This window comes from Ornithodoros turicata, chromosome 7, assembly GCF_037126465.1.
Source record: "Ornithodoros turicata isolate Travis chromosome 7, ASM3712646v1, whole genome shotgun sequence".
Classification (NCBI taxonomy): Eukaryota; Metazoa; Arthropoda; class Arachnida; order Ixodida; family Argasidae; genus Ornithodoros; species Ornithodoros turicata.
In genome coordinates this window covers 42,964,293-42,990,517 of record NC_088207.1, presented here as the reverse complement: position 1 = coordinate 42,990,517, position 26,225 = coordinate 42,964,293, and the positions used below count along the sequence as shown (strand labels likewise).

Here is a 26,225-nt window from a genome sequence, read left to right as displayed (position 1 = left end):
GTGAGGTACCCGGGTTTGAATCCCGGTGACGGCCGGCTGTGCTGTCTGGGTTTTTTCCAGGGTTTTCAACGGCGAGCTCGAGCTCTTTCATTTGCACCACCACCACCGCAATCGATGCTGTGGACAATGTATAGCGCGTGCGACGCACACAGCCGGGCAGGAAGGACTGACGCAGGGAAGGCGTGGAAGTTTCAACTATAACTTTATCTGTACACGTCCAGCAAAGCGCGGATGGCACTGGTTTTCATGCTTTGGCTTTGGTGGGCAAGATAGACATTGAATTCATGTACCGTTGTAACTGCGAGCACGCCTGATGCTTCGGTTACCTTGATGATCTTGTAAAAAGTCGTGGATACTTCAAGGAGTTCCACTGCAAGGAGCACCAGTGCATAGAAAACACTACCGAAAAGCACTATGATATACGTCCCTAAATGACTTACTGAGTTACCCCAAGCAGTTGCGCAATGCCATCTAGGTGTAGAGAAGAAAGTTCACAGTCACACTAACAATGCGAGACGACTGTTCGAAACTGCACTTTTAAAAACGAGAAAAATACATAAATATAAAGTCATTGGCTCTTGATACTTCTATTGACCCTAGTCCAGTCCGCAAGGCAATGAATGATCATTTCTAACGCGCACGAAACAGACCATTGTAAATTTCTCTCAGCCGTTCGCACTGGTGCTCTAGGGAAAGCACGCTTTACAGGCCAGCAACTGGGCAGGAGAAGAAACAAGTACCCTTTGTGAACCATCTGCAATTTTTGTCGTCTTTCCGTTTTTTAATGAGCGAAAAGCAAAGTGCTAGTGACAAATTCACACGCTGAATGGCGTTGCATTTATTTTGCTGCTCAGCTTACAGGTGGTCTTCAATTCTTCACATCTGAAGCCCATTGGTTAAAGTGGTTAGAGTTTCCACGAAAGCGATAAACCCAGACCCAGACCCAGCGATAAACCAACGGGAAACCAGCAACGAGCAGTAAATCCGGCTATGATCATTGGCTTATTGCTGGGTATAAGACGAACCTCCCGCTTCATTCTGGCCTCGTCTTTCGCCAGAAGCTCCAGAGGAAATGATACGACGAAAACAACGCCACATGAAGGTTGTATCTGTCAGCCGACGTCGAAACATAAGACAAAATCAATTTGCTGTCTGGGCGGGGGATTGGGGGGGGGGGGGGGGGAAGGGATATACGTTTACTTAGGAAAGGCTCGAAAGAAAAGCAATGTCGATGCACGCGTGACTAAAACTCACAAAAATATGGTTGCCCGGCTTGTGTGCACTTGGTTTCTGGAAACATCTTATTTTTTTCCTGTTTTGTTCCCTACATAACAGACATCGGTAGGAAGACGTCTGTCCCTCTGGATAACGAAAATACGCCAATTTCCTGTGCGGCAACTTCAATTGAGTTGGTGATTACGACGGGTTTTTGCGCGCCGTCGTAAAAATTTGGAGCGTTTCATATAGTCAGCGATAAAGTTGATGGAATACAAACAGTGAAGAATAATACATGAAAAATAAGGCTTCGCTGTTTGTATTCCATCAGCACCATCAGATTTTCGTATTTGTCGACTGTATCCTTATACTTCCCTCTGCTTCCGTCAGTGATAAACAAACATTGCGATAAGTGAATATGTTCCAAAAGCCGGGAATCATAATGCAGGAACGAAAAAAATAGCACCGACTTAACATAACAAAGACAACAATACAATAAGATGTTTCGTCTCTCATACGGGAGACATCATCAGTGCAGCCTCGGGAGGGAAAAAGTTGACCTTAACTGGTTTTCGGTCAACTCATTCCCTCCCGAGGCTGCACTGATGATGTCTCACGTATGGAGACGAAACGTCTAATTAAATGGTTGTCTTTGTTAAGTCGGTGCTATTTTTTACTTCCTGCATTGAGACAAGTGTTGGGATCCTGCATATCCCAAATCCCGGGATCCCGGCCGTTATTTATTTTTTTGCGTCATCTCATCATCGTATCTCTACTTGTGTGTGTGTGTGTGTGCGTCCCGAAATCTCGGTTTTTTCTCGAAAAAATGCCGGGATTTCGGTATTTGAAAAGAATACTGCAAACCTACTTACTGTTGGCGCATTCGCGACGCAGAACTGTGGAACAAGAACGAGTTGTTCAATTTCTAGCACTCGTTTTCACTTACTTCAATTATTTTCAATTATTCTTTGTCCTTAGCTGCCTCTCAAGCAGCGCAGTAGCAGTACGGATAATTCATTCCTTGCGTGGTGCCGGTTAGCGGGCTCCGACTGTGGACGACTGTGACACACGCGCCGGAGCTTTGTGCATTGCTTTCATCGTTTGTGGGGCTGTCGGGGGCGTCGAACTGCTTGTATATGGACATGCACGTGAACAAAAGCACGAAGACGACGAAAAAATAAGGGATAGTCGGGTATCGGAGGCATGGGTTTAGTTTCTACGACGAGCAGACAAACGAAGTGTGTAGCCACTTCCTGCAGAAGTCAAGAGATTCACTCTGACGTATCTGGCCTTAGTATATGGCGTATTGTTTCGTCTGGCGTATGGTTCTACGTCCTGCCTGTCAAAGATGGTCTGGACGTTAAATTGAGGGGTCGTGGCAAGCTGCTGAAAACCAGTAGGGCCTCTATACGAAAGGTCTCCAACAAACATATCATACAAAACAAGGTGAATGACTCGCTTGGCAAATAAACCATCCGGAGTTTCGAATCCCACTCTTTCTTCAACGGCCATGCCCAATCTCTTATTTTAGCTTACCAGATTATTTATTATTTAAAATTATTCCTTTTTGGAAGTCGGATATTGGTTTCGTAATTTGGTGCTATAGTCTGAAATAAATTGGTGGGCGCCTATGTGAAGAGATTACGAATAAGATTTAGCACATTATTTCAGGAGAGTATAAAAAGTAAGTTTTTTTTTTATAAAACGCACTGCGTATTACGCTGGGATTTAAACCATTAAGATACCAGAAATGTTCTGAATGACATGTAGAAACCGAGCACCGTGGATGGACGCACACAACACACGCAGGAACAAGTTACTACTCAAAGGCTGTACATGAGTGCTGTCTTGGTTTTATCTCAATCCCGGAATCCCGTACCTGGATCCCGGATTCGTCCAAGAAAATCCTGATATCCCGGGACTGCAAAAATGGCCCAGGATTCCCAACACTAATTGCGGCGCCATGTTTTTAGCTCGTCTCAGCTGTCTTCAGCGTTGTTGATGGATCTCTAAGAGGCGATGTCATTTATACACAATTTTCTCTGTCGCAAGTGCACAGCATGCTACAAGGTAACGCGTTCAACAAGGTTCTAGGCCCAAGCTTTATATTCAGCACTACTAGAAGTATTTGTGGAGCAGAATTACGCAAGAAGCACACTGCTCTTGCGCCCTCTGCTGCCCTTTTTTCAAAACTGTCGTCGATGTTAAATATCTTATGCGCTTCCCGAGGACTTCGCAACGCTTGCAACAACGGCATGTGGCCTAAAATAACGATAACGTCTGAGCCAATAATATTCGCGTTGTCGTTGTCTGGTCTGATTTGAAATTTGAAAAATGATTTCAAATTCGCGGAAACGGGAAGGGAGTCGCCTAATCTAATGTTAATTGGTCTTAGCACTTAATCTTAACCTTAACTTAAACTTAATCTGTCATCTTAACACTATGCATCACGGGGACCCTAACGAATGACTGGCTTTGGGTTTCTAGCCTCCTCTGTCGGCCGGTGCTCTCACATGCCACTGTTGCTTACAGATAGTCAGATACACGTATTAGACCCGTAGTGGGCTATGCCCTCGTACGCCATCGCCTCGCCCGTCATCGGAGTAGCCAGTCCCGAGTGTGTTGGGACTAATATCTCCATTTTTATCTTTTACAAACAAGCCAATAAATCCTCGTCCGCTATCATCCAGCTACCACAATGACCCACGGTTCCTTGCTCTCACTCAGAAAGCGTACACGAACGATATGGAATACCGTATTTGCCGGTGTATAACGTTATACAGTAAAAAAGTGTTCTGAAGAGGTCCTGCGCGTTATCTAACCGTGCGCGTTATACATGGAAATATTTTCCAGTAGAGTTCCTTTTCAGGTCGGTGACGTACAAATTCTAGCCCCTTCCAGAGTGTGCTGTGGCTTTCTCCCACATCTCTTAGGGTCAGTTGACAAAACCGGCGAAAGGGCACCGGAGTTTATAAAAAGTTAATGATGCTGCTTAAGGTCAATAATGCTGAATTCATTTCGGAAGGTTGGCGTGGTTGAGAAGGGACTCGAAACCGAAAGCGGAGAGGAGACCGAAGTATACTGCATGACACCGAGATGTGTTGCGTCGGAGTTTAACAGCTTTGACTGCATGTGTTTTAAATAAAGCATATGCATATATGATACACCGCCTTGGTTTATTGTGTATACTGGTGGCAGTACAGAAGCTTGTAGCAACAATGCGGTGCGCGTTATACATGGAACTTTTTTTCAAATTTACCCCGTTTTTAGGGGTACGCGTTATACACGACTGCGCGTTATACACCAGAAAATACGGCAACATATTGCACGTTATACTGACGTTATGCAATCCTGAGTAACACAAACCAATTGAGAGAGGCAATGAGCAGGGACCTCTAAAGAAGTAGAGTTTGTTAGTGTAGTACGGCAATTTTCATGCCGGTAACGTTTTGTTGCTGACGGCTTCTTGGTTCCTTAGATGATGGAGTGTCACTCACGTCGTCTTCAGGCGGACACCAAAAAGGTTCGTGAGTAAATCATGCTTTACCTCTTTGATATTTTATTCAAAAGTATAAGGTATCCGGTAATGAATATGAGACCGCTCACTGATATATGTGCGGGAGTACAGCGTTGAAAGATACGCATCTATGTACGCGCACATCCACAACGCCATCAACTGAAGAGCATTTTGCGTGGGAGGCGTTATGAGCATCCTGTCAAGTCAATATTGAATGTTATCCATTATCCCCCGACTGTGGGAGAAATTTAACGATCGCCAGGAGTCGCATGCTATGCTACGTAACTATAGACGCCGTCACCTCTAGATATGAATTTCCGACGCAAGAGCACGAGAACAAGAGAGTGGTGTACCATAAAACGGGAGAGAGAAAATCAAGGGTAAAGGAAGCGTATATATAAGGGAAGAAACAAGAACAGCACATAACACGATCACAGGCACAGCGAGCCTGTAACGAGGATCAAAGTGGGCATCCAACAGCCTTCTGAGAGGTGGTGGTGCAGGAGAAACCGAAGGAATAGTGAGACAGTGCCCTCTCGTGATTATTTCCCCAAATTCAACCTAACGTCTAACCTAAATTGAACCTAAATTCTAATAATGGCTTGAGAATGTGAAAGTAAAGGCCTTAATTAAGGAAATTATTTCAAGGCCTCTCCGCATTGCATTCAGAAGGATAGGGATAGCGTAAATAGCGGTTTATTTCGCTCATCAACCACGATGGATGCAACCAATGGATGCCGTTCCTTTGGCCCTTGTGTCAAAGTAACGGTGGTTTATGAAGTGTATCCGAGTGGGTTATAGCAACATAACACATTTAATACTGATCAATAAGGCTACATGTCGAGTACGAGCGAGTGGCTCCGATGCTCGAAGGAAACCGACTGCCTTGCGAGGTGAGAGTCCATCCCGACAGCGGAGGTGCACTCTGACCCGATGTTATGGGCGCCCCGAATGTGGGCCGCTCCGTGTAGAATGCACCATTGGCGTGGGTGCCGAGACTATCGTCTTTTAAACCGCATATCTGGCACACAGCACTCCTCCCCCTTTAGTATGTCACCGGTTGTCCGTAGGGTAGTGGTGACCTCCTGCGTCGCCCTGATCTTCTAGGTGGACGAACCGGAGTCAGGAGGCCTGGGTTGTGAACTTCCACGTCAGACATCCAGGTGTCATCCTCTGTGGCGATCCGCGACGCAGGTCGTCGGCGCAGTTGGTCGGCGTGACGCGTCATGTCTCCGACCGCCATTTTCACCACAGCCATCGGGATCATTTTTGGTTCTGTACCACTCCAGGAATTCATTTTTGTCCTCGCCCGTAATTTCGAGCGAACACGTGCGCCCCTGGCTGGAGCACACCTCTTTGCGAACTTGAACCTTTTTCTGGGCTTTGTCGTGCCTGGTCCGGTTTTGAGATAGCTTCATTGTGCAGTTCTCGGACGCTGATGAGGTCCAATCTTGACCTGATGTTGTACCCAAGTAGCATTTCCGAGGGCGATTTACCGGGCACAGTGTTTGGTGATCGACGGTATGAATGCAACCAGCGGTCCACATTTGTGCGCAAACCCCCAGTCTTCATTTTCTTCAACGCATCCTTCACCGTGCGTACCGCCCTTTCTGCTAGTCCGTTTGACTGCGGGTGGTATGGGGCTGTAAGAATATGTCGTATCCCATTAGCTTTCACAAAATCCTGGAATGCTTTTCCTGTGAATGGCGTGCCATTGTCTGACACTACGCAGTGCGGAATTCCAAAACGTGCGAATACACTTCGAAGTTCCTTCACCGTTTGCTCAGACGAAGTATTCTTAACCGGAATTGCTTCAATCCAACGTGAGAAGCTGTCCACTACGATGAGTAGCATCATTCCCTCGATTGGCCCGGCATAATCAATATGCACGCGTGACCATCTTATAGCTGTCGATGGCCAGGACAGAGGTTCCTTTGAAGGTGGCGTTGACTGTGCCTGTTGACATTCCAAACAGTGCCGTGCCGTGCTTTCGATGTCGCCATCTATTCCGGGCCACCAGAATAGTGATCTTGCTACTGCTTTCATTGTTGCCATTCCAGAGTGTGTAGAGTGGAGTTCCAGTAGCATCGCATGGCGTGCTTTTGCTGGGATGATTATCCTCCTTCCCCACATAATCAGACCGTGGTCCGTCGAGAGCTTATCTCTTCGAGACCGATATGGTTGCAATACCTTGTCTTGCAGCTTATATGGCCATCCGTGCTGTATGGCATCCCTGAGTGCTGACAAGGTAGCATCTTGGCTTGTCAAGTCGGCTAGCTGCTTTGCTGACAGTAGCCCCTCCTCTAGGATTTGGATAGAACATACCGCTTCTGAATTTGCGAGTTCTTCCTCAGTTTGTTCAACATCACAGACTTCGTTCAGCGTAACCTTGAAATCGCCGCATATCCTTACTGTGCCATCTTTCTTCATGACGACCACAATAGGTGTCGCCCATTCGGAATGGGTCAAGGATGCTCGAAGGAAACCGACTGCCTTGCGAGGTGAGAGTCCATCCCGACAGCGGAGGTGCACTCTGACCCGATGTTATGGGCGCCCCGAATGTGGGCCTCTCCGTGTGGAATGCACCATTGGCGTGGGTGCCGAGACTATCGTCTTTTAAACCGCATGTCTGGCACACAGCAGTTTACATTCCGCGAGGAGACAATTGTTGCACTTTAATGACCCTTTAAGGGATGCGCCCTAGGCAGCACAACATCTTGGCCCAATATTGGACCATTACTGGCAAGGTCGGCCCAATATTGGGTCAAGATTGGACCAACATTCGGCCAGTATTGCCAATATTAAAAGTTGTTGTGCTGCTTGGGGCACGTACTGGAATGAAATTGAGTAAACCTGTAAAGCATCACTGCGTGCGACAGTCATCTGGTGCTGGATTTCTGCGGGGCTCCATGGGATACACATGAATTTTCTTCCAGATGGAAGACGGCCAGTTAATGGTAGTTTGCAGACCTCCAAACTACGCGGGCCATGCCGGTAAACAGAACGTGGATAGAGAGACGCTGATGCGACGAAACGTCGTCACTAGAATGGTAAGCTGCTTTATCTGTCCTCGACCGTCTTCCATTCGGTGTCTGAAGGACTTGTTAGCGGGCCAGGACGTGATGTACCTTGCTCCACGATTTGCTTTCAGGTTGGTGATTGCATAAGGAGGCACGGGCCCACTGAGGTACGTGCTGTTTTCTTTTTTCTTTTTGCTGTGTATACCCAGATACTCACATAGAAAATGAATATTTATTTATGAGAAAATCTCAGGGGCTCCTTCGGGCATTACTTGAGGGTACACAGCTAGCTAAAACACATAACAAACAATGCAGACGTCAGTGAAATATTAAAAAAAAAATTGCGTATATGATGTTCCGGAATACATCGGCATCACCGATGACAGCCACGTTTCGGCAAGGTCGTTCCACTTCTTGCTGCCGAGAGTGAAGTATGAATCGCCGAAGTAAGCTGTATGAGCGTCATGGCGTTGTTATGCTTTCGTGGATGACCCTCAGATATGAGAAGCAGGCAGGGTGTAAGTAGTGTACAAAGGGGGAGGGGGTACATTAACATATGGAAGGAGAGACAGCCGACGTATTGGAAAAGGAACAAGGTCGTGTGAAGTCTTAACGGAAAGGAAACAGTAGAGTGAGACAAGAGCAACCAAGACGGTGTAAATCGGCCAGCTGTGTCTTGGACAGCTTCGAACAGGTTGCGGGCTGATAATATGGAGGGGACTTATTCTGGGGATGAGTAAAGTAGTAGAACATACATTTAGTACTAACATAAGGGATAAAAACGGACAGAAGCAGGAGAGAGCTTCAGACTTTGCCTGATGAGTCCAAGTGCGGAATTAGCAGTAATGATGACGATGATTTATGTTAATATACGATGTACATGCAGTGTGCTCGTTCCAAAACAAATCAGGCGCAATAATGGTTCCTGAAAGATAATAAATGTCCCGTCGAACGTGCTTACCGCGGGATGAACGCATGTAAAACCGAAATGAAGCCTGAAGCCAGAACACCAAGATCAAGTGACGTTTGAGGTCTTCTTGTAGAATGTTGGAATTAAAGTAAACGACGATGTATGCCACAATCGTCAGCAAAGAGCAGCATTCGCGAAATTGCGAGAAAGTTCCTTGCCATAGACAAGAAAAAGAAGAGGGCCTATATTACCGTATCTCACAGACAGAGGAAGTAAGATTCCTGCGAATTAACGCAGTGTAACGTGATTAATGTAATGCAATAATTTAGAAAGGAGACGGAAGTGCGGTGCAGTGTCAAAAGCGTTAGCGAAATCAGGGAAGATGGCGCCAGTCCGTTTTAGGTTGGCCTATATGTTCAACTTACTGTCACGAATGAAGCAGTCGGCACCGGTACCTGGGTCGATAACGTGCTGACTTGCTGAGCTCAACATCGCGGAGTGGATCCCGGCAGAGGACGGTAGCAGTGCGGGGAGTTTAACGTTACTTCAAGTTCTGGCACCGTGTGTCAGAAATTTTAGGCGAACGTTAACGAAACCTAGATGGTCGAAATTATCCGCAGTCCTATCCTGCTGCCACTTGCGGACTCAGCTTACGCGTAATTCTGCTCCCAATTATAATTATGAATGAAGCAAGCTAATTGCGCTTCACATGTACATCCTTTGGGGAACCCATGATGAGGGAGAAAAAAGAACGATTTGAGGAATACAGAGACATTTTACTATATGTTACATGATTTAGAGCACACATCATTGGTACACTCTTCACCACATAGCACGCTCCTAGCCAACCATCATCCCGAATGACAACGATCTCGCCCTAGATTTGCTGAAAACGGGAGGCGGAGCCTATTTTGTGCCGTTATGCACGGCAAAGAATAGGCTCCGCCTCCCGTTTTCAACAAATCAGGGGCGAGAACGTTGTCATTCAGCATAATGGTTGGCTAGAAGCGTGCTATGTGGTGAAGTTCATTTTTAAGAGCGTAGTGTTGACTGCATTTTTTAAAGACGGCCTGACTCTTCCTAAACGACAGGCATCAGGTACGATAGGTACGGGTCCAGCAGAAAGAGACTGAGAGAAATTGGAAGACAAAAAAGACAAATGGGCATACTGCTAATGAACTTAGTACTTTTCAGGAACGTTACTTTTACTGATTGTGTGCAAATGATGCTGTAGCCCACCGGGCTTCTGGTAGCGACAAAAGAAGCCCACGCTACCAGAAGCATGTAGGGTACCGCCACCCAATCAGAGAAGGAGGAGAAGGAATATGGAAACGTCTGTTCTTTTTCTTCCGTCGCCCCCGTACGAACGAACACGCGGACGAGCAAAACAGCGCATTAGTACGCTGCTATAGCTCCGCGCAAGAAATATGTAATCTGAAACCAATTAACTCGGAAAAATCACCAAGTGCCGATGAGTTTCTTTTGCTGGCATACTTTTGTTGAAGGTTCCGATCGCTAAGAGAGAGGTGCCGAAAGCTTCCGAAGTAAAATTTAAAACGTTAAGAAAAAACAATGTACAAGTTTCCGGCGATGCAGAATCAAAATTCAAATCAAACCGTCTTTGTTATTTTAAAATTTAAAAGCTAGAATTTGTATTTAATGAATGAGCGTATGAGCGTATGCAAATAAGCCGCTCAACACTGCTTAGCTCTTGGCTGACGCGTCAAGGATGAAGGAAGACACCCGGTGCATAGGTAAATATATAATTGATGTATCTTCTCAGTAATACGAAGGTATTACTAATAGTTAATGGAGTGCGCGTGTACCTGTACACAGCGGATAAAGGGAGCTTAATATCTGGACGAAACGTGCCCACTTCGAATTATTTTGTTCCTTTCTTCTTTCTTTGTTCGCAATAGCGATGCGTATCACGTGGTGCAGGGCTTATTCGAAAGCGAGATTTGTAAGCTTTATGCAGAGCTGAACGGCGGGGTAAAACGTATCACTTTTCTCTGCGCGGCTCAAGTTTACAGTGACGACTAGTAAAACGCGTAGTATACGATCCTGGCTTTTAAAGTTTTCCTTTCTGCGTGCATTCCGCATCATGTTGCAGTATACTACTGCATCTGAGGATGGCACTTTCGGTAATGGAAGACCACAATGTTGGGCACCGTTACACACTGCGGGAAGTGCTCACTTGCGTCGCTTCGGGACTTGGACTGCATTACGCAACGATCCACATCTTTCCGTCCCACGTATTTGTAATTAACTGGCAAACTTTGTCGTCACTAGATGTATTTCTCGTTGTTTTCTTTGCCATGAATGCTGGCACCGTTCTTGATCGTATAGGTGACGACGAAATACGAGGAGAAACTCAAGAGGATGTACAACAAGTCGAACGCTGCGGCGGTGAGTGACTCAGAAAATCATTAAAAATATATTGATCAGACTGACATGGCTTAGGTGCTTGTCGCACCGCATTAACGTCCTGCATCTTATTCTGCGACAAAATGTGTAATTACACGAAAGTAAAACTCCAATCACCGTCACCATCATCATAAAGGTTATCGTGTGAACTGGATAAGAATGTTCTCGAACATACTTTCTGTTCATTCATCTGTTATGCGTATTACTGCATCCCTTCCATAAGCTCATCATTTGCTCTGCTCTCTTTTTCTGCAGGAATGCGTGGGCAGATTGTTCCGTCCCAACGTTTTCAGACAGTTCCAGAAGTAAGAAATGTCAACAAGGCAAACAAGGCATGCCTTAAACGAGGCAAAACAAGACTTCCCTTTTCTTCATTGTGGCTCTTCCAACTTTGTCCCCGTTGATACTTCGACGCCGTACCTTACTACTTTTATTGTCTTCCTGTCCATGTTTATAAATGTACGTTGTAATTGGCGTATGCAATAAATTTATTACGTTACCTAGTATAAAGAGCAAGCTGTATGCTCTCTCTCTCTCTCTCAGCGGACGCCTTAGATGTGTACCAGTCCTCCCATATACTGCTGAAACTTTCTCTTATCTACATATCCCGAGAACATTTCTACATTGCAGTAGCAGGCCATCAGCCCTCGCGTCGCATCGAAGACAGATGCCCGCTCTTAGCGAGTAGTCGTATAGCACTTCGCGCCGCTAACCAAACTGCCGCGACTTTAACCAAACGCAAGAGCAAAAATGAAAAATTAAGAAAGACAAGAAAAAGAAAACAATAAAGAGTGAGCAATAAACCAATTCAGTTCGATGCATACGCATACAGTAACATAGAGTCTACAGACGTCATCAGCATGGCCAAAAGAAATGTACTTTTTTTTTCTTGTGTAATAGTAGCCGTCTTTTGTTGCTTTGTAAATTTTAAGTGACTATACATAAGTCTACGTGTTAACTGCTCGACAAGCCTCGTTCCATTTCATATTCTTCCATTCAACCACTGCCCTGTGCGCAGGCGATTCAAGCAGACGGAGAAAATCCATGGCACAAGCAGGTATGATTTAACAAACTATATGGCTGTCACGATCGTGGTAGGAAGGGCAGACATAGCATAGCTATAGCTTAATATTATATATTATAATAATTCGGGGCTTTACGTGGCGAGACAACTGTGATCACGAGCGACGCCGCAGTGGTCGGGTCCGTGGATTAACTTTGCCCATCTGAGGTTTCTTTAACGTGCGCTATAACTTAAACGTATAGCTAGCTTAAACTGATGTGGTTCGCGCACATGTTCCTGATGCCCCTAATCGTTCTACATAACCCGTATAGAGCAATTACTAATGACGGCACACATTAACAACGACACATGCGCGCTTGAACAGCCACCGAAACAAGTTCTGAAGTTCCGTTAGGGGATAGACATTCTGTCGCTGTTGCCTCAGCAGCGCTGATCGCTGTGATTCGTTGGTTTCCCGGATACGAACCCATAACGCGACGCTCTACTTTCGGTTTCGGCTAATTTGCGTAGCAGCACTTGGTTATCGATATCTCAAAGGACGTGCTCGTTTCACCACCAGCAATGGGGTAGAGTATCGCCCCTTGCGGTGAAACTCCCCATTCATCATCTCACAATAAAGTTGTTGTTATTGTTGTTGTTCTCGTTTTACGATTAAAAAAAAAAGAGGGAGAGAAAAGAAACAGAATTCTGCTATCTCACATTTCCATGATGACCTCTGTTTTTTCTTCTTTGTGTGTGTGTGTGTGTTTAAGGTTCATTTTCATCTACACAGATGGCGGTGGCCCCGGATAGAAAGCTGCTACTCTGCAGCTCCAGAAAAAAACTCGATCTAAAGGTTAATTAATGAATTTTAGGTAAATAATCGTCTTGTAGTTACATACACTCTCTTCGCACAACTTGGAGCCATGAGCAAGAGTATAGTGCATCGAAGACCATTAAGTACTCTTCATTCAAGCGTCCCATGTGGCACGGCTTGCGTTTCCTGTCCCGTCGACCTTGTAAGTTGACGCATAAATAAGCGCTGGTCATACGTCCTCGTACGACGTTATTCCGGAGCCAGATCATCTTCCACTGCGAGGTGGAGCCTCTCCTATCAGGTTCAGAATGGCATACCTGTTTAAAAACGACGCGGTCAAGATTCCCTTCTGCGCGCCAGGTACATCATCGTGTAGCAAACAAAATACCTCTCGGTCTTCGAATACCTGCAGTATCATAACTTGGCTCTTCATTGGAACGGGCTCGGTTGTAACGTAATATGGTGTGTCGGTGGTATGCCAAAGAAGTTGGTGGTATGCTGTTGTCGAATGTCTCCGCGTTGCACGTTCTTCTTGTTCCGCCTAATGTGCGGGCGATTATGGTGGTTTGACAAGACGCTCAGAACGCGGGGCAGTTCAACTAAAGTTCTAAACCCAAGCTAAACAAACGCTACCACATGCTGCCTTATGATACTGGCGGTCACCCTGTGAACTATTTTAATTAAATTCGGAGCCAATTATTTCTAATTGAATTTTTTAACCGAAGCTTTCACAATCGCGACGTCACTGTGAGTAACTTTCGGTTCCTGTTCACACAGGCAGTCAAACCACCAACTGGAGATAAATACTGCTGATTATGGTTTATGAAAACAGTCCTGAATCACCTTTATCTTGGTTACGTCAGCCGTGGTGGGTTACCTCATGCTCACGTCATCGTAAAACTTTTAGAAAGTTTTACCCATAACCTACAGTCGAATACAATTCTAACCCCAAAGTCAGTCGCGAGCTCTATACTGTCGGAAAATATTAAATGGCTTCACCAACGGTCATTGACAGAATGGCGTAAATGCAGGCTAGCTGGTGGATAAATTCCACGATAGGCAAGCCTGAGCGATGGGCAAGAACACGTAAACAAACACAAACACGAAGGCTGCTGGTTTTGAGTTTTCGTGTTTGTGTTTGTTTACGTGTTCTTGCCCATCGCTCAGGCTTGCCAAATCATGGAATTTCTTCACCAACGGTAACGAGAGCCCAGTGCGTTTGGGGAATTTGTGTGGCGCAACCGGGGAAATTAATTTTCGCGAGGACGAACTCGTAATGCTCCCTAGAGAAATATTGTACATCTTCCGCAGTTTCCGCGAGCTGAACGCAGATGCGAGTGAAGGCGACATCTCAAGCTCTTCTCGTTCATCGTTACGCTTTCTACAAGCTGCACAGGAATAGGGATGTGCGGAGAAGCTCATTCAGTCGTCACTTGCACACTCTTCGCTTCCCGTGAGATCTCAAGTGGTGGAGCTCACAGGCAGAAGGATGTGCATCTGAGCGATACATCCGACGTACGTTGTTTCAATTGTTCCTTGATAACTTTATGTGTCACATCCCTGCGCTGTGCCGATGAGATCCAAGAAGCTCGAAACGGCCGACCAACGAAACGATCGGCCGTCGAAATCGCCGTCCACAGCTGGGATGTGGCACGCTTGACTTGTTAGAGAGGTTAGAGAGGTTGAGATATCAGACGGCTGCGAAGTTGAATAAAAGTAAAGTCCTTCGTCCCAAAGGACTAAAGGTCCTTTAGTCCTGACGAAGTAAGTGCCACTGTCGAAACGTCGACCGTTTTGTTAAAATACCATGTTGTAGTTTTCGTGTTAAATTCCCCACTAAGTAAACTAGTATTTGTTAACTTCTCTGTAATCAGTTGTCCACGTCTTATTATTTTACTTTCGTCATGTATATACGTATATATATACACAGAAGAAATAAGTTCGCACAGAGCACCACCAAAGGAATATTTTCAGATGACTTCATTTAATTCATTTTGAAATTACACAGACACGACGTTTCGAACATATATATATCTTGAAAAGTTGAAGTTGAGTCGGACGGCAACGTAGTTATAGTGAACGTTGAGATAAATGGGAGACAGAAGACAAAAGTAGGTGAAGTAACAAAAAAAAAAGGTTTATTATAAGTTATAACAATTAGGGGCGACGTTTACGTTACGGCGGAAGCTCCACCTTCGTCAGCACGAAAAATGATTTTACTTTGAAACTTTACTTTGATGAAACTTTTTTCGTCCTCACGAAGGCGGAGCTTCCGCAGTAACGTAGACGTCGCCCCTAAGTTTTATAATTTTAATAAACCTTTTTTTTTACTTCCCCTACTTTTGTCTTCTGTCTCCCATTTACCTCAACGTTCACTATATATATATATATATATATATATATATAATGAAGAGGAAAAAGCCATTAAAGAAACAAGTAAATGACACTAGTCGTGTTTGAAATTCAAAATTACAGGTTAAGAAGGTTTCTATGGCTGCACGCAGAGAAACAGATACTCTTGGAACGGTGCGACAGCACCAGAGGACACGTGTTTCGCCGTGTTTGCGGCTCATCAGCTCTGGGTAGCTGCCCATCGTTCGGAATTGGCAAACCAGGGGTCGCTCAGCGAGCGATATACACCTTGGAGGGTGACTGAGCACTCCTCAATGCCACAGTGCAAGCCAGTCAATTATAATGAGGGGGAAATGCCATTAAAGAAACAAGTAAATGACACTAGACGTGTTTGAAATTCAAAATTACAGATTAAGATGGCTTCAATGGCTGCACGCAGAGAAACAGATACTCATGGAACGATGCGACAGCACCAGAGGACACGTGTTTCGCCGTGTTTGCGGCTCATTAGCTATGGGTAGCTGCCCATCGTTCGGAATTGGCAAACCGGGGGTTGCTCAGCGAGCGATATACACCTGGGAGGGTGACTGAGCACTCCTCAATGCCACAGTGCAAGCCAGTGAATTATAATGAGAGGGAAAATGCCATTAAAGAAACAAGTAAATGACACTAGACGTGTTTGAAATTCAAAATTACAGATTAAGATGGCTTCAATGGCTGCACGCAGAGAAACAGATACTCATGGAACGATGCGACAGCACCAGAGGACACGTGTTTCGCCGTGTTTGCGGCTCTTCAGCTCTGGGTAGCGGCGCATTGTTTGGAATTGGCAAACCAGGGGTCCATAACCATAATTCACTGGCTTGCACTGTGGCATTGAGGAGTGCTCAGTCACCCTCCAAGGTGTATATCGCTCGCTGAGTGACCCCTGGTTTGCCAATCCCGAACGATGCGCCGCTACCCAGAGCTGACGAGCCGCAAACACGGCGAAACACGTGTCCTCTGGTGCTGTCGCATCGTTCCTTGAGTATGTGTTTCTCTACGTGCAGCCATAGAAGCCATTTTAATCTGTAAGTTTGAATTTCAAACACGTCTAGCGTCATTTACTTGTTTCTGTAATGGGTTTTTCCCCTCTGTATAATTTACTGGCTTGCACTGGGGCATTGAGGAGTGCTCAGTCACCCTCCCAGGTGTATATCGCTCGCTGAGTGACCCCTGGTTTGCCAATCCCGAACGATGCGCAGCTACCCAGAGCTGACGAGCCGCAAACACGGCGAAACACGTGTCCTCTGGTGCTGTCGCATCGTTCCTTGAGTATCTGTTTCTCTACGTGCAACCATAGAAGCCATCTTAATCTGTAAGTTTGAATTTCAAACACGTCTAGCGTCATTTACTTGTTTCTGTAATGGCTTTTTCCCAACTTTATAACATATATATATATCCCCGAAGGTCTTGAAGATTCAGACGGCGCCGTATTAATACAGAGAAGAAATAAGTTCGCACAGAACACCACCAAAGGAAACTTCACCAAAGAAATATTTTGAGATGACTTCATTTAATTCATTTATAATTATTTATTTATTACATATTTATTTATTTATTTATATATGCAAAATGTAACGAAGGGACCCAGATGCTTTAAGGAATTGGTACAAGACGACAACTTATTACATTTAAAAACTGATAAAACTAGACTATCGGGGAATTGGCAATACATAAAGGAGTATATATATATATAGTAAAGAAGTAGTATAGTAGTATATAGTAAATAAATAATGTCAACCCAATTGTTCTTCTAACGCAGGATTCATATTCTTAGGGGAATATTCTTGAACTCAAAGTTGTTCTATAGCGTCGCGCAACCATCTCCCTGCGTCTTCCCTCTCTGTGCTTGCTCAGAAAATGCGCAGAAGATAGAAAAACCAGGAACGAAAAAAAAAAAGAAAGAAAGAAAAGCGCGAAAACTAGACAAACACAAGAGACACGGGGGCTAGCGCTCCTTGTGTGTACGTGTCTCTTCTGCTTTTTCCCATGCGTGATGTACCAACTTGCCCACACTATTGCCTTAATGGAAAACACTTTGTGTACTGAGCTGGGCTTGAGTAGGGGTGTTTTGGTTTGCAAGTCACACGCCTTACCACGCTTGTAGTTTGTTTGGACGCTCGGAGGAGCACCACTTGAAGACAATGAGCTACTATACCTGCGCGGTGCAAGCCCTATGTTACGCATCGGTTATTACAAGCCGCTAGTGTGTACAAGAAATGCAGGCGGAGACACACTGATGGATACCGAAGAATCCAAGGCAGACGACGACGCGATCAAGAAAAAGAAAGGCTACATTTGTTTGTTTGTTTGCAAGAAAAAAATGCTAGATTTAATGTTAACGTTTGTCTAAAATGTAACATAATGGCGGTGTATACACCAGTAATTGTACAGATATGGCATATAGGGGAATCAGAGAATGCATTCTGCACACGGAGGTTATTTGGACATTAAAGGTCAAAGAATCTCCGTAAATATCAGTTATTCATCAAAGAACATACACAGAAAAACAACACTGGAAGAACACTGACTTTTCCTGAGTTGTTTGATTTCATTTTCGTTGTTGTTTATTATCACTACCTCCACTTTTTTTTTTTTTAATACTGTGTTTCGCCTATCGTCATAGGCTCTGCAGGGTCGTCAGGGACCGTCAGGCCCGCACGGTCGGCGTAATACGCACATAAATGAGATAAGATAAGTTGATAAGTAAATTTTAAAAAGATACGGAGACGCACATAAATAATCCATGCTCTTACCACGGACGCAGCACAAAGATCGCACTGCCATTGATCCTCGCCTTTTCAGTCCTTCGCCTTTTCTTTCAGTAAACGACTTCCCCCCCCCCCCCGAGATATTGCAACAAGCTCAACGTTATGTTTATGCTTTCAATTAGTCGGCCGCTTGAGAGTATAGCCAATGCGCTGGGCGAGGGCGCTACACGCACTGTGCGCATCGCATCCCGTTCCGGTGGGCGCACACTCTCCAGATGGGCGCTTGTTATGCGCCGTGTCTCGCGCCGCTTTTCAGCAAATCTGACGCTGTGTCGCCAGAGACATGGAAGATTAACGTGCGGGTTCCTTTACCTTCCCACCCAGGCCGGTGAGTGACAACCGTTTAATATTTGTTCCTGAAACAACTTTGATTTTCTGTGAATGGATGTTCGCCTGCTCCCGTTTCGGGATTAAACTTCCGAGGACCAGTGGCGGTGACAGCCGATCAGCTCTGGCAGAAATAGGTGAATCATATAACTGGAATCATGCTTTGACGGAATACCGGAGCGAAATTTTGTGAGGTATACCCGGATTAACGATGAGACGTATCGACGCATCGATGCAACGAAACAATAGTTTCGTTATGCTTGATCTTAACGCAGTGTGATATTTTACACCGCGTATATCACGCCTAAGAGAATGGGTTAATTTAGGGGTTAGGAGATGTCTTTGAGATTGCTGCCACCCACCCACCAAAATCGTTTGAGTCGCTGATTCTCAGTTTGCCACTAGGAAAGAGAGCTAGGAATAGTTGCGTGTTCTCGCTTTTTACATTCAAACTCAAACTCAACTCAAACAGTTTCGTGCAACGTGAATATAGTTCGTACAACAGTTTCGTGAACGTCAAGTGCACACGACATTTTGATAGTCTTCTTTGTGTTTTCTGTGTAGTAAATTGAACGTTACATCCGAACGTTAATCCATGTCGATGGATTTGTACACAGGGATATGTACTCAGACATGATACACACGTGGTGCCTATGGCAAATAATAATCGTGATAATTCTGCTATCAGATAATTCAGATAATTCTGAAGTTGGCTTTGTGGGTGGCACATGTGGTCGGATTTCAAATTCATATAGCAGTTGCAGTAAAACGAGTTGAGTAGGAGGGACAATTTTTCGGTGCATCCCAAGCAGCACAATGTACCGAAAGTCGAGTGCAATGGGGGTGGCCGGTATGTGTCTTATCAATGTTCTTTAGTTTCACGAGTCTGTTTAAGGCCTTCCACCTACCCGCCCACCCCTATTGCACTCGACTTTCAGTACATTTTGCTGCTCGGGATATTGCCAGGCAAGACCCTACAGGAAGCGCTGGGGAGCACGGGGACACATTCCTTAGCACTGGCAAGCGTACGAAGATTGAAAAAAAAAAAAAAAAAAAGACTACTGTTACCTAGAAGCGAGTGTGACGAATATACGGGGAGTGCCTTCACTTGTCGGAGAAAAAAAAAACCGATGAGACACATGCCTTGTTCCCCGTCTAACTAACTGGTGTTACGGGAAGAATGTACATATTATGTGTCTGCACAAATGTATTTGCGTTGTACTATTCATTCCTTTTTTTTTTTTAATCATAGAAGATCGCGGAGGAGGACTAGAAGTATTATCCATTTAAAGCGCCAAACTTCACGCAGACGGAAACATAATCGGTGAATCGAATGAAGGTTATGTGTCTAGGTGAACAGTCGAAAAGAGAAAGAAGCAAGGGAAAGATTCAACTTTCGTAATGCAATCGCCTAAGACATTCTGGAGATGTTTCTTACATGAGACAAGTAGTCCATTGACACTATCGTAACAGATGATGAACATGAAGTCGATAAAAGCCAGCATCGTGAATGAGTATAATTCTCACTTTCAAGGACGAGGGGGTCGCCGGTATTTGGAAGAGAGACCGTTTCCCCTCGCCCAAAAAGGTTGACAATAGGGCCAGATGAGTTACCAAATGCATTTTTGAAAAGATCCCAAGCAGCACAATGTACTGAAAGTCGAGTGCAATAGGGGTGGACGGGTAGGTGGAAGACCTTGAACAGACTCTTGAAACTAAGGAACATTGATAAGACACATACCGTCCACCCCTATTGCACTCGAGTATCAGTACATTGTGCTGCTTGGGATACGCCTAGTAGTTATCGTATTTCCCGACTTTTAATGCCTTAGCATTAACAGTGTCAAAATGGAAAAAGCTGTATGTATGTGTGAGTGTCCGTATATGAGATGGTGAAGCCTCACCGAGACCGAAGTGGATATATAAAAAGGATATAAGAGGGTAAATGTAAATGGAGGTAAATGACATGACATTGAAGTACCTGAAAGTAATTAGGAGTAAGGGGTAAGAGTAATCAAACTTAATTAGAGGTAACTAAAGGTGATTAAAGCAAGAAAGTTGAGTTGAAAGGTAATGAATACAAGGTATATGTAATTAACAGAAAGATTAAATGAAATTAAAGTTTAGCGAAGGTAACCGCAGGTTACCGGAGGTAATTAAATGTAATAAAAGGTAATTAGCGTTAATTAAAGGGAATGGAAAGTAATTAAAGCAACTAAACGTAATTAAATGTTTCAAGATACTCGTTCAGGAGGTGGACAACAGGGAGTCAGGTTAGACCGAAAGTAGAGAACCGGAAGTCGAACAGGACCAGATGTGGGTACCGGAAATCAAGTATAGACAGGAAGTGGACAACAGGAAGTCGGGTTTAGACCGGAAGTTGGGCTTAGACCGGAAGTGGATACCCGGAAGTCAAGTATAGATGGGAAAAGTTGCTTAATGCTAACGCATTTCTCTCGCATTTACCGCTAAATCGCCACTGAATTTTTACGATGTTAAACAAATCCTTAAATAATCCTAGGTGACTGTCGTCGATGTGTTTATTCCTCTTTCTGGGTCAGAATCTAAAACAGACTCGACAACCTACCTGCCCATTCTGTAAACAATGCGGTTTAGTCGAGGCATGCTACAAACATGGACGACGCATAATCCTCAAACGCATAAGAAACAATTCAATTCAACTAAGTGAGGAAAAAGAAAAAAAAAAAAACCCTGGAAAACCCAGAAAAATAACTCATGTTTCTGACACGCGTTTGCTGCAAAGTATTGGAGCATAATACTTTCAAATAAGTAATTTGAGAACTTAACGTTAAGTAAAGTTGAAAATTTAAAGTTAGTTACTTTCCAAATTTCGACATGAATTTCGGAAGTGGCACTCCCCACTCACACATCACCTGGAGACGGTACATATCTTGTATATGAGGACGTAAATCGCAGAGTCCGAACGGACAATTAAGGCGTGATTGATTTGATTCGATATTATGAAAATAGTAAAATGGAGATTTTGGCTTCACTAGTGCGAGGGCCGCAACTCCTGTAATGATGACGCCAATGAAGAGGAGGAGGAGGATTATGATGATAATGATGATGATAAATGGTGGTGGTGATTCTGCGAGACAACGATTGCACACACACTGGGATGTCACAGAACACGCAAACAGTCGACCAGCAAAAACCGCAAAACACACACAGGCTCAAAACTTGCTCTTTTCAGGCTATAGAAAAGGGTTCCGAGTTTCCGGACGTATCCGAAATAGATTGAAAAACATACGCTGGTAAATTTATTACACTCCTTATGTCGTTTCACAGCCATCGCTTTCACAGAATTTTGGATATTAACTCAGCTGTAAAAACTAAATGACGAAACACTCCGATTTCTCGGGAAATAGGGCAATCTGGTGTCATACGCACTTATTAGAAAAAAAACAAAAAAAGCTTTTAAGAAAGTTCCATCCAATTCATTCTAATTCCATTTCATTCATTCATTCCACCCAATCCTCCTTTTTAAACTTTGCAAGGTGATGCATGATGTAAAACCCCGTGACTAGGGAACACAAAGGGACAGACACAAACACATACGTGTTTGTGTCTGTCCCTTCGTGTTCCCTAGTCTCGGGGTTTTACATCATGCATCATCTTCAACAGCTCGCTTGCTTCCTAGCCATTTTTTCATTGGGAAGGTTTCCTCACCCAGTTCCTGTTCTCAGTACGGGGTATTGGAGGACACAGAACACGTTATCAGGCCTGCTCTCGACAGAGCGCGCCTCGCCGTTCCCTTGTGGCGGCACTAGTCCGCCTCGAGAACCGCCCTTTCTCCGTTGGGAAGGTTCTCGACTGCTGGCCTGCTCATCACCAGGTGACGGCATTGCGCGCTCTTGTCGACTTCCTCACCGCTTCGAACCTGCTTAACACTGTGTGACAACTTCTGTGACACTGTGTTCGCGCGGTCTGTGACACCATGAACCAGTGAGTGTTTCTCGGTGCCTAACGTCTACCCCTTTCCTTTTCCCCTTTTTCCTTTATGATTTCTTCTGCTTGACCCACTCTACCTCTTTTCTGTTTTTTTTTTCTCTTCTTTCTGGCTCTATTGTTCTACCCTCAAACGCGTTTTGGAGTCCAGGCCTGACCTGATCTGAACTAACACCTCCATATTTTTCTTTCATTTCCAATCCAATTCATCCCCGCTGAGAGCGATAGTAAGGAGTGGGAGATAAACATCGTTCCCAGCATCGTGTGTCGGAAATTACCCGCGCACGTCAAAGAACACCAGGTGGTCCAATTTATCCGCGGGCCTACCCTGCAGCACGTGCAGCACATAAAGTTCAACATGACGAACGTTTGCAAAAACTACATTCCTACGAGTTCGGCAAACAATTGTTCCAAGTGGAATTGGGTAGGGTACCGCAAAGCCGCGGTGAAACACCCCATCTCATCGTCAGCATCTATTGTTGTGTTGTTTCTTGAATGAACCCGTATGTAATCACACACAAAATATTCATCTTAGGTCCCCACTTTTATTCAAATGTATTCAAGTGTGTATTTATTGAAGTGTATTAGGTCCAATGTTATTACTGTATACATCCGTACATACAAGCACCGTCTTAGTGTTATCCTTACATATAAATGATATGGCTGTGAGTGTATTCCAGATCCTGTAAAACTTGAGTTGCTTGCTGGTGACTGCATGCTTACTTTACTGCTCGATTAATGGAGGAAGTTAGGAACTAGTACTTATTACGTACGGTATCGGTGGGGAGGGCAAGCCTCTTCTCACATTCTACAGGATAATTTTTGAAACTATGACGTTCCGTTGCGTAGGGAGCTATGCCCTCTCCTTCGCAACCGTCCACAAAAACTTAGAAGAGGAAAGGGGGTTATTTGCGGACGTGAAGAGCCTGGAGAATCCTGTATGACGTCATGACTGTTCCGAACACGTCCTTGGGCAATTGATCCTGGTGCAAGGAGTTGTGCCTTTAGTAAACATATTGCAGCCGCTCGGCAGCTTACGAGAACAGAGTATGTGGTACAGTTGTCAAGGCAAGTTGTCAGGCTCTGGCGTCGATGATTTCAGCAACGCCAAGCCAACGGTCACTTCTGCTATGGCTCAAGCGGCACTACAGACGGCTCTTAAATTATTTGAGGACAATGAGAAGCAGGCTTTATGTGTTGCCGACAGTTTGCTAATGTGCAACGAATAGTATACCTTCACAGGCACCAATTCGGGAATTTTTTCCAATAAATATTTAGCATTGTTTTTGTTATTTCCTTGTATTCGATAATATGGACGTTTCGCTTTATGGACGATTTTGGTCGGGGACGAAAGTGTCCATATTAATGAGGGACGGCTTATACTGAATCCAGATAATCTCCTCTTGCAAACTAAAAAAAAAAATCAAATGAAAAACGAGAAATAAGACATGACGAGGATGTTTATACAGTTTTATTGGCTTATGATGCAGCACGCTCATGTGTTGAGTGACAATTTTCCACCCAGAGTACTCGCTTCAGCACTCGCTTCATATTATCAAAAAATAAGGAACACTATAACAACAAGAAGCAAGTATTATTTCAGTCGTCCAGGCAATAAGGTGATGTGCACGGTTCTAAACGGGCGCTTTATTTTTCACTATTACCTTATTTTTTTATTACTATTACGAAACACGTTTTGCTCATTAAAATCGTAAAATGTAAGCTGTGTACTCTACAGTAATGTGTACTTCGTGACGACAGACGCAGAGCGCCCAAGCTGCACAACATATTGTCCCAATATTGAACCAATATTGGCGATATTGGTTCAATATTGGTCCAATCTTAGTCCAATATTGGGCCGGCATTGCCAATATTGGCCCAATATTGGGTCAAAATGTTGTGCTGCTTGGGTTGGCACCACGATGGAGCTCAACTCGGCTTGCCTATCTGCACCACGTGAGGTCGTTTCCATTAGCCCCAGCCAGTACCATAAATAAAATTGCCTGTGCGGGCATGACTCTGAAAAACACGAAGGTACACTAATAAGAGTGGTCTTAGCCACGGTTACATGAACGCGACAGAAACGGGTCGAGTTGGTTTATCGCAGCAAATCCTTTGCCATCAGGCGAACAAATCTTCTAGGGAGGATTGATGTGAGGAGGTGCGATAAGTCAACTCAACCCGTCTCTGTCGGGTCCATGTAACCTCTATGAAGCCAGGTCGTGGAAGCCACAGTTCGTCATTCTGCTTTAAGAACATCTGTGTTGAGTGCGAAGCGCGGTGCATCATATGGCTGCCAGCATCTCCAGACTTGTACGTATCTTGAGTACGTACTCAAAATACAGTATTTTAAGAGGTTGAAAGACCCGAGCTTGACATACAGGAGGTACGTTACGAAGTTTTGGGTTAGAACGTGTCAACAAAAGTTTACTTGGGTTCACAAAAATTCAGCAAATGAAAGATATGCTTAAGTATGGCGGGTGAAGTTTACTCCTTTCATTTGTACGGCCACGTTCAGAATATGCGTTTCACTTAATGCTAATACTAAAGTACTTTAAAGAATATCTTAAATACTTCTTAGGTTATTTAGTGCTCTACTCAACAAACCAGCGGCATGGCCCGCACGTTACTGGTAGCCAAGGTCGTGCTGAAGACTAGAAGGTAGTGGGCTCGAATCCTACCACCGGCTGTAGTGTCTGAGGTTTTCCCTGGGTTTTCCGAAGACTTTCCAGACGAATGTCGGCACAGTTCCCCCTGAAGTCGACCCAGGACGCATACTAGCCCCACTCCTTCCTGTTGTCCTCTCTCAATCTGTCCACATCTGTACGCCGCTCATAGCCGCAGTTGCTTCGCGCCACTAACACGAAACGAAAAAAAGAATACTCTACTCAAATTAGTTCCAGGTTTGAGTATTCCGTATATTTTAAATATATTCGTCGTTTCTAGTTTAAATACTTTTACGCGGAGTATTTAGTGTCTTATTTTAAATACTTCTGCGCAGTATTTTGTACAAATCTGGCATCTACAAGGTGTTCTTATTTCTAAGCTGCACCAAATAAAAAATAAACAAATAAAAAGAAGAAGAACTAGCTGCGTTAGGAACTTAGCGCACTTTCCGAATACTTTCAATTTTGTGATTACCTTATACGCGACTTGGCGGCCTTTTTAAATAAAGTTCTTTGTCCAGTGAGGCAGCGAATTGAAAGAAGTCTTTTTGAATGTTTTCCAATGTAGCAGTAGTAACACAATACCTGAACTGTTTTTCATTGGTCTCCTCTGCTGTGGCATGCTGAAATAAGTAAAACACAGATTTCAGTTTCATCTATGCTTACATGTGAATCCAGGGAAAATGGGGACCAGGTTCGGTTTTGCTCCGGTATTTTCATAACCTGGGAACGCAGAATCTGCTCAAATTTCGTGTTCAGTGTAGTGCAACAATATGCAATATTTCCATGCCTCGATAGTATCCATACAACAGCCGCAAGACGCTAATGCACTGTATGATCAGTCCTATTGGACGGTTAAATGTCTCTGGAGATAAGACACGCTGCAGAGAGGTGATAGATACTGGGATGGTTAATAAATATGCGAGTGGATAACGCCCCTCAATTTCTCCATTGGGGCTCGCAACAACCATCTAGCACGTTATTGCTCTTACTGTACAATGACAGGGGTGCTTACAGTGTGTATCACAAGAGATGACACTGATAATAACGTACCAGCACAGACAGCCTGCACTGATCAACCAGCACAGACAGCACTACGCTTTGTTTTTGAAGATGCACATTGAAGTTCGGCCATCCGCACGCTCTGTCGGTCCATTGGATTGGTATCTGGATTTTGTCCAGTGGCACA

General features: G+C 44.5%; 2 protein-coding genes across 7 annotated transcripts in view; both read left to right on the top strand.

The window, feature by feature from the left end:
* Positions 1 to 11,592, top strand: part of LOC135401154 (uncharacterized) — a 34,477-nt gene extending 22,885 nt beyond the window's left edge. The window contains exons 10-14 of the mRNA XM_064633374.1: positions 4,694 to 4,738; positions 7,669 to 7,782; positions 7,884 to 7,919; positions 11,012 to 11,071; positions 11,345 to 11,592. Of these exons, the coding sequence (XP_064489444.1) occupies positions 4,694 to 4,738; positions 7,669 to 7,782; positions 7,884 to 7,919; positions 11,012 to 11,071; positions 11,345 to 11,398 (309 nt within the window). The 3' untranslated portion in view covers positions 11,399 to 11,592. The remainder of the gene's footprint in view (positions 1 to 4,693; positions 4,739 to 7,668; positions 7,783 to 7,883; positions 7,920 to 11,011; positions 11,072 to 11,344) is intronic.
* Positions 11,593 to 18,228: 6,636 nt separating this feature from the next.
* LOC135401153 (relaxin receptor 1-like) overlaps positions 18,229 to 26,225 on the top strand; it is a 70,955-nt gene continuing 62,958 nt past the window's right edge. For all 6 annotated transcript variants that reach the window (XM_064633370.1, XM_064633368.1, XM_064633369.1 and 3 more), the window contains exon 1: positions 18,229 to 18,402. The gene's annotated coding sequence lies outside the window, so the exon portion shown is untranslated. The remainder of the gene's footprint in view (positions 18,403 to 26,225) is intronic.